The 17,531-nt window shown below is 48.4% G+C and overlaps 1 protein-coding gene across 8 annotated transcripts in view; it reads right to left on the bottom strand.

Moving 5' to 3' along the window:
• dock3 (dedicator of cytokinesis 3) overlaps positions 1-17,531 on the bottom strand; it is a 1,587,592-nt gene that overhangs the window by 797,710 nt on the left and 772,351 nt on the right. For all 8 annotated transcript variants that reach the window (XM_072472048.1, XM_072472049.1, XM_072472047.1 and 5 more), the window contains one exon: positions 6,566-6,654. In XM_072472048.1, the coding sequence (XP_072328149.1) occupies positions 6,566-6,654 (89 nt within the window). The remainder of the gene's footprint in view (positions 1-6,565; positions 6,655-17,531) is intronic.

Raw genomic sequence — 17,531 nt, 5'->3', positions numbered from 1 at the left:
GTGATGGCTAGTATACCTTTGTTGGGAATGAAACTAATGCCGCCGCACCAGAGTTTTGTACAGCTGCACCACGACATCATGGCTCCGAAACTCAATCCCTCTACCAATAAAAGCTAACACACCGTACGCCTTCTTAACAACCCCTTTCAACCTGGGTGGCAACTTTCAGGGATCTATGTACATAGCTTTAAATTGAGGGGAGATAGATGTAGGACCGATGTCAGAGGTAGGTTCTTTACTCAGAGAGTAATAAGGGCGTGGAATGTCCTGCCTGCAACAGTAGTGGACTCGCCAACACTAAGGGCATTCAAATGGTCATTGGATAGACAGATGGACGATAATGGAATAGTGTAGATGGGCTTTAGATTGGTTTCACAGGTTGGTGCAACATCGAGGGCCGAAGGGCCTGTACTGCGTTGTAATGTTCTTTTGTTCTATTACATGTTCTGTGGATTATCATTCACATTGGCCAGTCTCCAGAACATGACAGGACCGATCACTCCTTGCTCACCATGCTGTGCACCAGCGACACAGGACTGACAGGCCCTTCATCTCCCTTGACTGGTACTAGGATATGTGTGTCAGGCACAGCCTTGTCGCATGGTGCGCCCAGCCTCAGGATTGTCTCTGATTTCTGTCCCCAACCATATGGTACCCACAGGTCCAGGACTGCCTCAGACATATGCCCCCACTTCCTTCCCCCACCCCCTTTTCATGTTCTGTCCACCCCTTTCCTCCTGTGTTCCAGTCAATACCCCCCCCCCCCCCATTCTTCCCCGCTCCGTTTATATGTCTCTGGTTCACACCTTTCCTTGCCTCTGTGTAGTTTCACTCCCAACACTGTAGCCATCTGGGATGGCCACTTTCAGCATATAAAATGGACACTCGCAGAGCATACAGGTAAAAATGGACAATGCAAAGTAACAAGCAGGCACAGAGCCTGAATGTGTATTTAGAAGACAGACTGCAGACAGAACAGAAACTCTTGGCCGATTTGCACATTGATGGCCCATCTCCGATAAACAAAGGACTTGTGCTGAGGTAACCGATACCATCCCAGACATTCTGGCGCCACTACCTCAGCAAGAAGACACAAACAAAGCAAAGCCAACGGACACTTCGGACACGCCCCGCCATCAAGGCACCCGCCCCTTTATTGGCTCAGATCGATGGCAGTGATCGAGAAGCAGCCCAATTGATTGGGACCAAGTTTAAGGCCCGCCTAAAAGCACGCAAAGCCCCCCCCCCCCCCCCCCCCGAGTATAAGAAGGAACCCTGCCATGTGTTCCCTCTCTTGGAATCGGCTCTCAACTGGAGAGACCCTTCCACCTGCACCACCAGAAGTAAGTTCAAGTTCGACGCTCGCTACCAGATGGACTACCATAGCTATCCTCCTGCTACTTCTTCGAATCCAACAGCCTCAGATCCGAACAACAGCCACTGTTCCTCTGACCTAAGTGAGCACCCGAAGTTAACTATATGTGTTAGTGATAGACATAGTTTAGCCTGTAGTGTTATTGTGCTTGAGTAAATCATACTGTGTGTAAATAAAGTATCATTGACTTTGAATTAACTAACTGGTGTATTGGCTCTTTGATCGGTATTCGATTGAACCTTGCGGCGGTACCAAGAGATACCTGGCGACTCTGAAAGCATATTCATAATTAAGATTAAGAAAGGCGACCTTATTAACCGCCATATTTATAGCCACAAAAGAGAGCAACAACACCCAGTCAAGCATATGCCTCAAAGCTTATTCCTGTATCTCCGATCAATCTCACTCCCACCCCAGTCACGTGTGTGCCGTTCAACCACCCCCCCCCCCCCCTTGCCTTCCCACTAATCTTGCCTGAAGAATCCCGGCCCAGAGTCGGAGCAACCACAAACAAAGCACAATGAGAAATAGGTGATCGCTGCACACACAAACCCTGAAGTTGCAAGTAAACCACAGATTCATGACGGTCGAATCAGCCGCCGGCATGACCATTTGATTTGGAGTAGGTGGGCATGATTCCAGTGAACTGAGTTTTTAATGAGCATTCATGAAATGCAAAGATATGCAAATACAGTTCCTGACCTGGCATGGTGTGCAACCCAACCTGCCATGAAATTTGGGAGTGGAAAACTGCAATCCATTTTTACACCAGTGGGAACCTGACTTTTGGCCGCACACCAAATTTTCCATTCCTGCTGAACAAAATGCCTGCCACTGAAGGGACCGGAAAATTCTGCCCAGAAGAACAGTTTGTAAGAGCTTTTGTAAGTATATTTGGGGCGGCACGGTGGCACAGTGGTTAGCACTGCTGCCTCACTGCTGGGACCCGAGTTCAATTCCGACCTCCGGCGATTGTCTGCGTGGAGTTTGCACTTCCTCCCCGTGTCTGTATGAGTTTCCTCCAAGTGCTCCGGTTTCCTCCCACAGTCCAAAGATGTGCAGGTTAGGTGGATTGGCCATGCTAAATTGCCCCTTAGAGTCCAGGGATGTTCAGGTTAGTTTGGGTTACAGGGATGGGTCAGGAGAGTGGGCCTGGGTAGGGTGCTCTTTCAGAGGGTCGGTGCAGACTCGCTGGGCTGAATGGCTGGCTCCCTTCTCCACTGTAGGGATTCTCTGATTCTATTCAATGATTTTACGAAAAAGGCAGAGTGCAGCTAAAGTAATCGCTGGTCACTTAGAATCAGAGACAGGAGAATTATCATGGGGAATGCGGAAATGGCAAAGGCACGATAAATATTTTGTGTCTGGTCTTTATAATATACAACACAAGTTACATACCAGAAATATAGCGTACCCTCGGGACTAAAACAAGAGTGAGGGAATTAGGTAATTAATATGAGCAGAGAAAAAGCATTGGAAAAATTTGAAATATGAGAAATTCCCAGAGCCAGATGGTCTACACCGTACGGTTCTTTAAGAGAGAGCTGCAGAGATAGTGGATGCACTAACTATGAATTTCTAAAATTGTTTATATTCGAGAATGGTCCCATCAGATTGGAAGTTGGTAAATGTAATACCACTTTGTGAGAAAGGAGGAAGGGAGAAACAGTGAATTATAGACCAGTTTGCCTAATGTTAGACATTGTGAAAATGCTGAAATCTATTAATAATAATAATCTTTATTATTGCCAAAGAAGTTTTAACAATACACTCAGAAAAGTATAAGATGATTCGGGACAAATCAGTATGATTTTACAAAAAGATAATCCTGATGGACTAATTAGAGTTTTTTGAGGCTGTAATTAGTAAGGTAGATAAAGGAGAACCAGTAGGTGGAGTATAACTGGATTTTTCAAAAGGCTATCGATAAGTTATCACACTTAAAAGTTAATAGGCAAAGGCTCATGGAGTCTGGGGTAATATATGAACATAGAGGATTGGTTGAGAGGAAGCAAAGAGTGGGTATATAGAAGGCATTTTCAAGTTCACAGGCTATGAATAGTGAAGTGCCGGGCGGATCAGTGCTGAGGCCTCAGCTATTTACAATCTAAATTAATGACTTAGGGCAAGGACCAGAAATTAATGCATCTATGTTTTATGATGGTACAAAACTCGGTGGAAAGGTAAGCTGTGAGAATACAAAGGCTGTAAAGAGATAGAGGCAGGTTAAGTAAGTAGGCAACAAGATAGCGGATGGAGTATAATGCAGGGAAGTGTGAAGTTATTGGGCTTGATTCTCCGCAGCCCGGTGCCGTAATTGTGGCTGGCGTCGGTGCGGAGAATCCAGTTTCACGACGTAATCGGGCGCGGCGCCGGTCCGGCAACTCTTACAGCCACCGAAAATCAGCGTCGCCACGGAGTACACCACGCGGCCGGGGGCCCATTGCCAGAGGCCCGCCCAGCAAACCTCCGCTCCTGACCGACCGAGTTCCCGACGGCGTGGAACTAACCACCTATTGCCGGTTGGGATGCTGGTGTGGCGGCTGCGAACTCAGTCCGCGGCCACCCTGGTCTGGGGAGGGAAAATCGGAGACCAAGGGGGGCCTTCTTGATAGCCGGTGATTAAATCTGCGGGGTTACATGCTCAGGCATGTGGTCGATCGAGGGTTTATTTCTTTTGTCCGTGATGGAGCACGGCGCGGCCGCTGGAGGTCGCCGCCGTGCGCATGCGCGGCCTCTGACCCGGAAGTGCGGGGGCCCATATCTGCAGAAAAAGCTGCGAGATTCACTCCGGGTCCCTGCAAGCCCCCTGCAGGGCTTAGAATTCATTTAACTTTTTTCTACGAATTTCGGGAGTAAAACTCCACCGTTTTTACGCGAACGTGGGGACATAGTCTCATTTTGGGAGAATCCAGCTCATTCACTTTGGTCATAAGAATAGAAAAGCAGAATATTTTTTGGAAGGTGTGAAATCATTGATATTCAGAGAGATTTGGTTGTGCTCATACAAGGGATGCAGAGAGGTAGCATGCAGGTACAATGCATGCAGGTGCAGCAAGCAATTAAGAAGGCAAATGGCATGTTGGCCTTTATTGTAAGGGGATTGAAGTACAGAAATGAAGAAGTCGTGCAACAATTGTACAGTGCTTTTCTGAGGCCACATATTTAAAGGATGCAATGGAGGCGGTCAAGTAAAGCTTCACTAAATTGACCCCTGAGATGAGGGCGTTATCTTCTCATGAGTCTGAGTAAATTGGGCTGATATTCCACGAAGTTTAGAAGAATGAAAGGTAATCCCATTTAACCATTCAAAACTCTGTAGGGGCTTGAGAGGGCAGATGCTCTGAGGTTGTTTCTGTTAGTTGGAGAGTCTAAAACACAGGGGCACAATTTCAGGATCAGGGTCGGATCATTTGTGACTGAGATGAGGAGAAATTACTTCACTCAAGGATTGTGAACCTTTGGAATTCTGACCCCAGAGGCAGTGAATGCTCCATGGTTGGAAACATTTGAGGCTGGGACAGACAGATTTTTGGTGTTTCAGGGGATCAAGTGATATAGGGAGCAGATGGGAAACTGGAGTTCAAATCCAAGTCAGTCATGATCACATTGAAATGGCTGAGCAGACTCTATGAGTCATATTGTTTACTCCTGCTCCTAATTTTCTGTCTTGTATGATTGGGACAATGTCCTCGGCCCAATTATCTTCAGCTGTTTCATCAATCATCTTTTCTCCATCATAAGGTCAAAAGTTGGAATATTCACTGAAGATTACAGTGTTCAGTTGCATTTGCAATTGCTGAATGAAGCAGTCCATGCCCACAAGAATCAAGGCTTGGACAACATCTAGAGGTAGGCTGGTAAATGGCAAGTATTATTTGTGACATGTAAGCACAAGGCAGTGACCATCTCTAACAAGGGAGTTTAACTTTTAGCTTTGACAAAGGGTCATCTGGACTCGAAACGTCAGCTCTTTTCTCTCCCTACAGATGCTGCCAGACCTGCTGAGATTTTCTCTTTGGTTTAACTACCTCACTTCGTCGTTGAAACGCATTACCATCATCAAATTCCCCAACAGGCTGGGATTCTCAAGGATCTGAAACCTCATTAGACTAGCCACATAAATGCTGCGGCTATAAAAGCAGGTCAGAGATATTCTGCAGCGAGTCACTCACTTTCTGACGCCTCAATGCCTTCCTATTGTTTAAAAGGCATAAGACAGGAGTGTGATGGAATATTCTTGACTTGTCTGGATGAGTGCAAATCTGATAAAATGAAGAAATTTGACAGCATCCAGGACAAAGCACCTCACACTTACAGCAGCTTGCCACCACCTTAAACATTCATTTGTTCCAAAACAGTGCAACATGGCAGCAGTTTGTACCGTCCACAAGATGCACTGCACCAACTCTTCAAGGCTTGTTTGACAGCATCTCCCTAATATCTGACCCCTAGCACCTAGAAGGATAAAAAGAGCAGGCACATGGTAACACCATCACCTCTTAAGTTAATTACCAACTTGACTTGGAAATATATCGCCGATCATTCATTGTCGCTGGGTCAAAATCCAGGAACTCCCCCAGCACTCTGCGCCTCTATTTAAATCAAGATCAATATATTCCAAGCATCTTGGATGGAGACCCCCAGAACAGAAAACAAGTGAAAGATTTACTGTGATCAGACACTGGGTGTAAACCAGTTTCTGAGGTGCTGTGGTTGGGAGTCACTCAATATGCAGTCTCAAGCACTCAGTGTTAGGTTACCTATTCCCAGAATAATTTACGATCATTTCACTGTTATAATTTAATCCATACTTACCACTACATTACTTATTCGTTCAACTTGCTTAAGCTGGTGAGTTCAATTATCAAAGAGAATCATGAACTGATGAGCAATTATAGTGGCGGTAGAGTTGCCGCAACTAAATTTTTCAACATTAACAACTTGCAAAGCTTGAGATAGGGAGTGGCTTGGTTTTTTTTTGAGAGCCAATTATAATGATGCTTGTTAGAGGGAGGCAGCAATCTAAATACAGAGTACGATATAGAAGTACAATGGGATATAATAGCATTCCTCCTATGCACATAGGACAATAACTTACTGATCAAGTGCTCAGGTTTGGGGCAGAAAAATCTCAAAGGATAATTTTCACATATGGGCCAAGAGTTTAAATAGCATGAAAAGATTTACCGTAATTTGTGCTGGCAGCTGTGTACTTGTTGCTAGATTTGCGAATTATATTTTCATGGATTTGGTACCATTCATTTTCATTATTGCACCTGTTTTAAAAAAAACACAAGGAGAATAAGAAAAGTTAGAAATCATTTTCAGCAAATCATAAGGCAGAGAACGACTTCCACAAAAGCCCAATTCACCACTTCACACAAACACCAAAATCGAGGTCCAGAGATTTCTCACTTTAATGCAAGATTAGCCAAATGGCAGTGAATTCAGCAGTAGTTGTCATATATTCAACCATAAACCTAAGAGCAATAGAGACACATGAAAGAACGTCATGTTTTACTGCAAGTTATCAGAAAGTATTGTATTATTTTAGCGCATAATGTAGTTGATGATAATGTTACAGTAATGAACAGTTTTTAGAAAAAACATGTTAATTTGTTCATCATTCCCAAAATTCGATGTTTAATGACATCCCTAGAAGACAATTCAGGATTGTAGCATAGTGGTTATGCTTCTGGGTTAGTATCCCAGAAACACAGATTTATAATCCAGAGATGCGGGTTCCAATGCCACCATGGCATTTGGGGAATTCAGTTAATGAAATAAATATGGAATAAAAAACTATAATCAATAATAATGACCATGAAACTACTGGATTAAAAAAAAAAGTAATCAGAGAATTTACAGTGCAGAAGGAGGCTATTTGGCCCATCAAGTCTACACCGGCCCCTGAAAGTACACCGTGCCTCAGCCCACATCTCCACCCTATCCCCGAACCCAGCAACCCACCTAATGTTTGGACACTATGGGGTAATTTAGCGTGACAAATCCACCTAACCCGCACATCTTTGGACTAGTGCATCAAAGTCCACTTTAAATAAATCATCTGCACATTCCAAAATAAATTAGCGGAACTACTGCTCACCACCACATCCTCGAGGGTTATTTGAGATGGCAATAAATGCTGACCTTGCGTGAAAGCACACATACATTGAATAGCAAAAAGGTTTTGAAACTGATTTGCACTTATTGAGAAAAAAAAAGATAGCAACAGCTGTCAGACCATTAAGTGGCTGTCCAGTGATAGAACTGCAGGTGGCATTCTACACTGTCAATCAGCCTCTATGAGGGCCGGATATTGGTACAGAACATTTTTTATTTTCCGTGCAGTTTGGACACAAAGACACCATTTGTGCAGGACCTAACATCAGATGGTCAAGCAATAACCATTGACAGATGTCTTCCCTCTTTGAGGCCCCTTGCTAAGCTGCTGTCACACTGGCATGAGTGCATTGGTATGTGCAACAGCATTTGTGCCTCTTGAAGGTTTCCATGGATACAGACATTTTTAGGTCATGATTAAAAGGATGCACACTAGTTTAGTACTTATCCCATTACACAGGGCCACAAACTCTGTAGAATAGTGCGGCTTCTGAGGATGACTCCAATGTTATGGTTGAAGGTGACTTCTGCCTCCATTATTTTGAGATTGATCACCTTTCCTGAAATGTTGAAGATGACAATGAAGGTCTTATTGTCTCTCCTGCATTGAAGCTTGAAGGGAACTGCGCTTGTATCAACTACTCTTCATATATTCCTCCTGGAATCTTGTAGCTATGAGGTGTTTGCTGATGAATGGTCCATAAGAACTGAAGGATTGCTATATTCCTCTGGTGGGGCTTACGGATGAGAAGTGTAACAAAGAAGAAGCAGCAGCTTGACCGCGAGAAAAGTTAAGGTGCAACATGGAAAAAGGTGGTGGAAGGCGCTGGGACATCGTTGCCCTCCCAGAGCAGCGTGTCAATTTTTTGAATAACAAGTTCCAGCAGCAGTGGAAATTGGTCTCAGAGGACCAGGCTAAAGTGGTGGAGCCGCTCAGGGCGACTATCGAGAGGGTGGAACAGAGGCTGGAGACGCAGGACCTGGCACTCCAGAAGGTGGGAGAGTCGATGGGGGCACATGAGGATTAGCTGGCCTCGCTGGTGGTGGTGCTGGTGGCGGACAGCCAAAAGAGATTGAGGGAGAAGGTGGAGGACCTCTGGAATCGTTCCAGAAGGCAGAATCTCCGGATCGTGGATGTAGTGATAAGCATAGCAATGTATTTAGTTGGATGTACGACCTCCGACCAGCAGGTGGGGACAGTAATCCACCATGTGACTCTACAGATGGGCAGTTGGCAGTAAGTCGTACTAGAGGACAGTCGCATTAGAAGTAGCTCCAGAATAATTCACTTATTTGTTCTCGTTTGTATCATAGTTCATTAGTTATATTTCCACGTGTTAATTTTGTGAATAAACTATCTTACTAGTCAAAGAACTAGATGTTCCGTGTGCATCTTTACCATGGCCACAACACAGAACATAACATGGTACCAGGGGTGTAGAACAATTGAAAATAACTACGGAGAAGATGCGACGAAACAGGCCGAAGGAAGAAAAAGAAAATTCTTCCACCTACCTGGTAAACTAACGGCAACTGGAAGTCAACGCACAGAAAGACTGTGAAGTTAGAGTTGGAAGGTCTGAAGGCTCCTCACCAGCTTCAAGTCACCAGTAATGTAGATGGGAATTGTCATATTTTTAAGCAACAATTCAAACTCTATGTTGCAACCTTGGCCTGTAGGCACAGCCTGACGAGAGGCGTCTTGCATTGCTGCTAACGGTAGCAGGTCCTCAAGCCATTGAAATTTACAATACCTTGGCGTTTGACAGCGAAGCAGAAAGCAAAACCTTCGATGAAGCAATAAAATTCTTTGATCAACATTTCTCCCCCCCAAAAAATGAAACGTTTGAGCATTATATCTTTTGCACGCATACTCAAAGGCAGGCGAATCTTTCGAGAGTTTTCTAACTGACTTGCGGTCGTGCAAGTTTAGTGCTTCACAGTCGTCGGTGATCTGCGATCAGATAGTGTTTGGAATATCGAATGATAAGGTACACGTGAGGCTATTGAGGGAAGAAGAGCTTCAACAAGAAAACGCTGTCAATATTTGTCATGCCTGAGAGGTAGCTGCACAGCAGATTAGTGCGCTTAATCTGAAACATTTTTCCACCAATGTGGCAGAAGACGCCAGCGCCATAAGCATAGTGACGCAAAGAAGCGTGGTCCCAGTACGGGAGGCCATTTGAAATGGATGACCGGATCCGCCATTTTGGGCCAGCGATGCGCCAATCGACATGGGTCACCACAATGTCCAGCATTTGGGAAGGTGTGTTCCAAGTGTGGTAGAACAAATCACTTGCGAGGCAATGCTTTTCATGTCCAACAGTGGACCAAATAGGATCAGTCAACATGGTTGATGAGATGTGCATTGAAGACCTGTTTTTCGTTGATCTGATTTCGACTGAGGACGCGATGAGTCCGAATATGCAAAGTAAAGAAGTCTTACTTACCAGTTGCGGCAATAGTGATGGTGATGCTGATACCATGGAGACAGATGGACAAGTCCATTGATGCTGAATGGCACTTTAATCAAATGCAAGCTTGACACGGGTGCGAGGGCCAACCTTATCAATCGGTCAGATTTGAACAGGCTGGACTTCCGGTAGCGGCTATGAGGGAGTAAGTCGCGCATTTGGTGGCTCCCGCTCCGGTCAGACTTTTAGACCTTTTCCCCCGCGTTTTCGAACTTTTGAGCGCTGAAGGGAAAAGCAACAGCACTATAGATCTGGATCCATACAGAGTTCTATGGACTTAAGGAGTAGAAGGGAGCGAAAACAGGTGAAGAAGGGGCTGAACAAAGGTGATGTGGAAGTTCAAGTGGGAGGAAAGATGGCCGACGAACGGACCACGGAACGGACAGTCCAGACATCACTGGACAACATGCTGAAGGTCATGAAGGAGAGCTTTGCAGCACTGAAGCGGGATAATTTGGAACCGCTTCAGAAAGCGGTGGAGCGACTGGACCAAAGGCTGGACGCCCAGGATAAGAAGTTCCAGGCATTGGAGAAGACAGTGGAGGAGCAGGCGGATTTCCAAACAGTAGCGGACGCGGAAATTAGAAAGTTGAAGGAGCAACAATCAAGGCTGATGGACAGGCTGGAGAACCTGGAAAATAGGTCTCGCCGGCAGAATCTGAGAATCATTGGGCTCCCGGAGGGGGCCGAGGGAGTAGATGCCATGGCATATGTGGCAGACATGCTGCAGAAGCTGGTGGGGGAAGATTTCTTCCCGCGTTCATTGGAGCTGGACAGGGCACACAGAGTGCAGGTGAGGCAGCCGCGAGGGGGGAGGGGCCCCCAGGCGATGGTGGTCAGGTCCCATAGGTTCGTGGACAAGGAGCGGGTTACAGTGGGCCAAGAACACGAAGAGCTGCTTCTGGAACAACAGTGTCCTGCGCATCTATCAGGATCTGAGCCAGGAGGTGGCCAGAAGGAGGGCAGCCTACAGACAAATTAAAGAGATCCTGTTTAAAAAGGTCAAGTTCGGGCTACTTTTTCTGGCACGGCTTTGGGTCACAATACCGGGAACAGCAGCATTATTTTGATGACCCGGAGGAAGCGATGGACTTCGCTAAGGGGCATGGACTGGTGCCGAACTGAGGACTCATGGACTCAAGGGATGTTTGCATTTGTTTGTGGATTGCCCTACATGTTAGCGATGTCGTTCGGCATGTTCTTCTACTTAAAATTTGGGGTGTTCTTGTGTTTGTTTTTGCCTGTTTGAAAGTTTTAAAGTTAAAGCCAAAGTCATAGTTAAAGGTTAAGTTATTGGGTACTGGGGGGGGCGGTACGGGTTCTTTTTGCTATTTTTCTGGTAATGTTGGGAGGGGGGTGGGTGGTCGCGCCCACCTCATTGCACAGTTTGAATTGCACTATTGTGGGGCGAGCTTTGGTCTTTGTTTGTTTTCTCTCTGTTTCGGTCCCAGAGCGATTGCTTGAACAGGGCTGTTCTGGGGAAGTGGTGTTGATGGGCGGGGGGACAATAGGTGGGAGACATGGTGGTGCCGGAGTTGAGAGTCACCAGGCTAGCTGCTTTGAGCTAGTCAACGGGAGCGACGTGGGGGGGGGTTATTTAGCCAATACATGGCAGGGGTTAGGTTACAGGGGGTTGTTGCTTGGGGGGGGGGAGGGGGGGGGGCAGGGGGGGAAGATGATCTGCTGATGAGGGAGGGAACTGAACCAGGTAACAGGGAAGAGCTTGGGGGTGGGAGCTGCCAAGAAGTGGACCAGGGGGGCGCGGCACATGGGCAGGGGAATGGCTGATCGTCGCAGGGGAGGGGGGGAGAAGGGAGGATGCCCTCCAACCAGGCTGATCACCTGGAATGTTCGAGGATTAAACGGGCCGGTCAAGAGGGCATGTGTGTTCGCACACTTACGGGTTCTGAAGGCGGATGTAATGTTGCTGCAGGAGACACATTTGAGAGTGGCAGGCCAGATTAGATTACGGAAGGGCTGGGTTAGCCAGGTCTTCCATTTGGGGCTTGACGCTAAGACCAGAGGGGTCGCGATCATGATTAACAAACGGGTTCAATTTGAGGCGGACAGCACAGTTCCGGATGGGGGTGGTATTCTCATGATCCGGGGGAAGCTTGAGGGGGTGAAGGTGATCCTAGTGAATGTTTACGCTCCAAACTGGGATGATGTAGATTTCATCAAAAGGCTGCTGGGTAAAATCCCCGATTTGGATTCGCACAAGCTGATTATGGGTGGGGACTTCAATACAGTCCTTGATCCCGACCTGGATCGGTCGTGCTCCAGAACAGAGAGGGTCCCGGCAATGGCAAGGGAACTGAGGGGGTTCATGGAACAAATGGGGGGGGGGGGGGGGGGGGGAGACCCCTAGAGAATCAGTCGGCCGACGGGGAAGGAGTTCTTGTTCTATTCACATGTTCACAAGGTTTATTCTCATATTGACTTCTTTATTATGAGAAGGGATGTTTTGGAGGGGGTGAGGGATACAAAATACTCGGCGATCACTATTTCGGACCATGCTCCACATTGGGCCGACCTACAGGTCTGCAAAGAAAATTACCAGTGCCCACAATGGAGGTTAGAGGTGGGATTGTTGGCAGATGAGGGGGTGTTTGAGAGTGGGGAAATTCATGCAGAACTACCTGCAGGCCAACGATACAGGGGAAGTCTCAGCAGCGGTGCTCTGGGAGGTGCTGAAGGCGGTGGTGAGAGGGGAACTGATCTCAATCCGAGACCATAGGGACAGAACGGACAGGGTGGAGATGGACAGACTGGTTCAGGAGATGATACGGACGGACAGGGAATATGTGGAGTCCCCGAGGGCAGAGTTACTTAGGGAACGACGGAGACTGCAAGCGGAGCTGGGGGCGCTATCCACTGGGAAGGCCGTAGAGCCGCTCAGAAAGGCAAGGGGCGCGGTGTATGAGTATGGGGAGAAAGCCAGCAGAATGCTTGCACAGCAACTTAGGAAGAAGGAGGCGGCCAGGGAAATAGGGACGGTAGTGGACGGGGCAGGGAACCGGGTTGGAGACCCGGCAGGATTGAACAGGGTATTTAGGGACTTTTACAGCAAGCGATATACCTCGGAACCCCCCACGGGGCTAGAGGGGATGAGGCGCTTCTTAGATGGGCTGACCTTCCCAAACGTGGGTAGGGGGATGGTAGAGGGGCTGGGGGCCCTGATTAGGGCTGAAGAAGTAATGGGGGGCCTGAAGGCCATGCAGTCGGGTAAAGCCCCGGGGCCGGATGGGTATCCAGTGGAGTTCTACAAAAGGTTCTCGGGGATAGTGGGGCCGGTGCTGGTTGGGGTGTTTAACGAGGCGAGGGACAATGGGGTGTTTCCCCCGATGATGTCGCAAGCCACCATCTCGCTGATATTAAAACTGGATAAAGATCCGGAAGCCTGTGGGTCCTATTGGCCAATCTCCTTGATTAATGTTGATGCTAAACTACTGGCCAAGATTCTGACGTCCGGAATCGAAGATTGTGTACCGGACGTGATTGTGGAGGACCAAACGGGGTTTATAAAGGGCAGGCAGCTGGTAGCCAACCTAAAAAGGCTACTCAATGTGATTATGATGCCCCCGGAGGGCAGAGAGGTGGAGGTAGTGGTGGCAATGGATGCCGAAAAGGCTTTTGACCGGATGGAGTGGCACTATTTATGGGAGGTGTTGGGACGGTTTGGGTTTGGGGAAGGCTTTGTGGACTGCATTAGACTGCTATATCAGGCCCCGGAGGCTAGTGTAAGAACGAACCGGACGACATCTGAGTATTTTCGACTATACCGTGGGACAAGACAGGGATGCCCCCTCTCTCCATTGCTGTTTGCGTTGGCCATAGAACCGCTGGCAATTGCTCTGAGAGCAGCAAGGGGATGGAAGGGAATGGTCGGGGGGGGGGGGGGGGGGGGGGGGGGGTAGAAAACAAGGTCTCGCTCTCCGTGGATGACCTGCTTTTATACGTGTCGGATCCAGTGGCAGGGATGGCCGGAATTATGGAAATCCTAGGGGAATTTGGCCGGGTTTTCAGGGTACAAGTTGAACATGGCAAAGAGCAAGATGTTTGTGGTGCAGGTGAGGGGTCAGGAGAACAGGCTTAGGGAGCTACCGTTTAGGCTGGTTGGGGAAAGTTTTAGGTATTTAGGGATACAAGTGGTGCGGCAGGACCGGGGAAGGATGCATAAGTTGAACTTGTCTAGGCTGGTGGAGCAAATAAGGAGCGAGTTTCGGAGATGGGATGCACTCCCGCTATCACTAGCGGGGAGAGTACAGACGGTGAACATGACTATCCTACCAAGATTCCGGTTTATTTTTCAGTGTCTCACTATTTTCATTCTGCGGTCCTTCTTTAAAAGTATCAATAAAATCATCCTGGGATTTGTGTGGGCGGGGAAGTCCCTATGGGTAAAGAGGGGGATGCTGGAGCGGAACCGTAGCGAGGGGGGACTGGCGTTGCCGAACCTCAGCAACTACTACTGGGCGGCTAACATAGCCGGTGGTGTTGGTGAATGTTTACGCCTAAAACTGGGACGATGTAGAGTTTATGAGGAGGATGCTGGGCCTGACTTGCAGCGGCTGATAATGGGGGATGGATTTTAACACAGTTATTGAGCCAAAATTGGACTGGTCAAGTCCGAGGTCGGGGAGGGTATCAGTGGTGGCAAGGGAATTGATAGGGTTTATGGAGCTTATGGCGGAAATGGACCCATGGTGATTTAGTAGGCAAAGAGCGAGGGAATTTCCCATACATTGGGTGTACTCTCAGATCGACTATTTTGTGATGGACAGAACGTTGTTGGCGGGGGTGGTCGGTTTGGAGTACTCGGCGATTGTGGTCTCGGACCACGGGCCGCATTGGGTGGACTTGCAGGTGGATCGTGGCATGGGGGGGCGGAAAGCGTGGGCAGTGGAGGTTGGATGTGGGACTGTTAGCAAACGAGGAGGTTTGTGAGCGGGTGAGGGCTACTATTCAGGGGTATGTGGAGTTGAATGACACGGGAGACGTTTCAGCTGCCACACTATGGGAGGCGTTGAAGGGAGTGGTGAGGGGGGGGGTTTATAACAATATGGGTGCAGAGATACAAGACAGAGCAGGCGGAGATGGCAAGGTTAGTGGATATGATCCTGCAAGTGGATAGATAGCACAGTGGTTCGCACTGTTGCTTCACAGTGCCACGGTCCCAGGTTCGACTCCCGGCTTGGGTCACTGTCTGTGCGGAGTCTGCACATTCTCCCTGTGTCTGCGTGGGTTTCCTCCCACAAGTCCCGAAAGACATGCTTGTTAGGTGAATTGGACATTCTGAATTCTCCCTCAGTGTACCCGAACAGGCGCCGGAGTGTACCGACGAGGGGATTTTCACCGTGACTTCATTGCAGTGTTAATGTTAGCCTACTTGTGACAATAATAAAGATTATTAATAAAAATTATTAAATGAGGAATTCGGAGGCCCCGGAGGCGGGGTTGTTGAAGGAGCGGCAGAAACTCTAGATGGAGTTTCGACTGATATCTACGGGTCAGGCAGTGGGACAATTGAGGAGGGCTGGGGGGCAGTCTATGAATATGGGGAAAAAACGAGTTGGCACATCAACTGAGGAAGCAGGAGGCGGCAAGGGAGATCGGAATGGTGAAGGATAGAAGGGGGAGCACCGTCTTGGACCCAGTGGGGGTGAATGGGGTGTTTGAGGACTTTTATAAGAGGTTATGCGATTCGGAACCCCCGGACGGGCTGGAGGGAATGAAGCGTTTCTTAAGACTGGTTGGAATTCCATAATGTGGAGGAGGACCTGGTGAGGGACTAAGAGGAGGGTATGAGCTGATGCCGGTGGGGAAGGCCCCGGGCTCGGATGGGTTCCCTGTGGAATTTTGTGAAACGTTTTCGGGGGACCTGGGGCCCCTGCTGTGCGGACAAATCGGGTGAGCTCGGAGTTTTTAAGGTTGCACCGAGGGACGAGGCAGTGATGCCCACTCTCCAATTGCTCTCTGCCTTGTTGGGGGGAGGGGGGGGGAGCATAGGGTCTCACTGCACACGGACGGCCTACTGTTATATCAAACACTTTGGAAGCTATTGGGGAGATTATGGGCATATTGGAAGAATTTGGCCGGTTCTCGGGGTACAAATTGAATATGTTGAAGAGTGAGGTTTTCGCGATCCAAGCGAGGGGGCAGGAGAGTATGTTGGAGGTGTTGCGGTTTGCCCACTCTCCCCATTGCTCTCTGCCTTGTGGGGGGGAGGGGGGGGGAGCATAGGGTCTCGCTGTACGCCGACGACCTACTGCTCCATATATCAAACCCTTTGGAAGGTATTGGGGAGATTATGGGCATATTGGAGGAATTTGGCCGGTTCTCGGGGTACAAATTGAATATGTTGAAGACGGAGGTTTTCCCGATCCAAGCGAGGGGGCAGGAGAGGAGGTTGGAGGAGTTGCGGTTTAGAGTAGTGGGGGCAGCTTCAGGTATTTGGGAATTCAGGTGGTGCGGGGGTGGGAGCAACTATGCAAGCTGAATCTGGCTCAGTTGGGGGAGCAAATGAAGGGGGATTTTAGGAGGTGGGAAGTCATTGACGGAACGGGTGCAATCGGTGAAGATGACGGTTCCCCCGAAGTTCTTATTTGTGTTCCAGAATCTCCCGATCTTTATCCCAAAGGCTTTTTTAGGAGGGTAATGCACTGATATTTGGGTTTGTCTGGATCGGCAAAGCCCCGCGGGTGAAGAAGGTGCTGTTAGAGCGAGGTCAAGTTGGCTCTTCCAAACTTAAAATTTTTTTTTTTTTTTTTTTAAGAGTACCCAATTATTTTTTCCAATTAAGGGGCAATTTTAGCATGGCCAATCCAACTACCCGGCACATCTTTTGGGTTGTGGTGGTGAAACCTACGCAGACACAGGGAGAATGTGCAAACTCCTCACGGACAGTGACCCAGGGCCGGGATTCGAACCCGGGTCCTCAGCATGTAGGCAGCAATGCTAACCACGGTGCCACCATGCTGCCCTGGCTCTTCCAAACTTGATGAATTATTATTGGGCGGTGAATATAGCTATGGCTAATAAGTGGGTCGTGGGGCGGGATCGATATAGGAGTGGATGGAGGCAGCGATGGGCGGGGTTTGAGCGGTTTGGGATCTATTCGTTGAGAACAGCTTTTCGAGATTGGAGGGGTTGATGGAGGAATTTGAGCTGCCCAACGGGAATCTGTTCCGGTATTTGCAGCTGCCTGCCGCCCCTGGGGCTACAGGACAACGTGGTGTCAAAAACAGGGGTGGGTGAGGGCAGTGTCGGAAATCTATAAAGAGCTAATGGATTGGGAGGGAGCCCCGATAGGGGTAGTGAAGTGTATATGGGAGAAGTGTTAGGGAGGGAGGTGGAGGCTGGGTTGTGGGAGGAGGCTTTGAGGAGAGTGAACGCATCCTCTTCATGTGCTAGGCTTAGCCTTATTCAGTTCAAGGTGCTTTACAAGGCACATATGACTGTGGCCAGGATGAGCAGGTGTTTTGAAGGGGTGGAGGATAGGTGTGGGCGGTGCACAGATGGGCCTGCGAATCATGTCCACATGTTTTGGGCCTGTC

This window comes from Scyliorhinus torazame, chromosome 13 (genome assembly GCF_047496885.1).
Source record: "Scyliorhinus torazame isolate Kashiwa2021f chromosome 13, sScyTor2.1, whole genome shotgun sequence".
Lineage (NCBI taxonomy): Eukaryota > Metazoa > Chordata > Chondrichthyes > Carcharhiniformes > Scyliorhinidae > Scyliorhinus > Scyliorhinus torazame.
The sequence above is the reverse complement of the archived record's forward strand: the minus strand, read 5'-3'. Positions and strand labels throughout refer to the sequence as shown.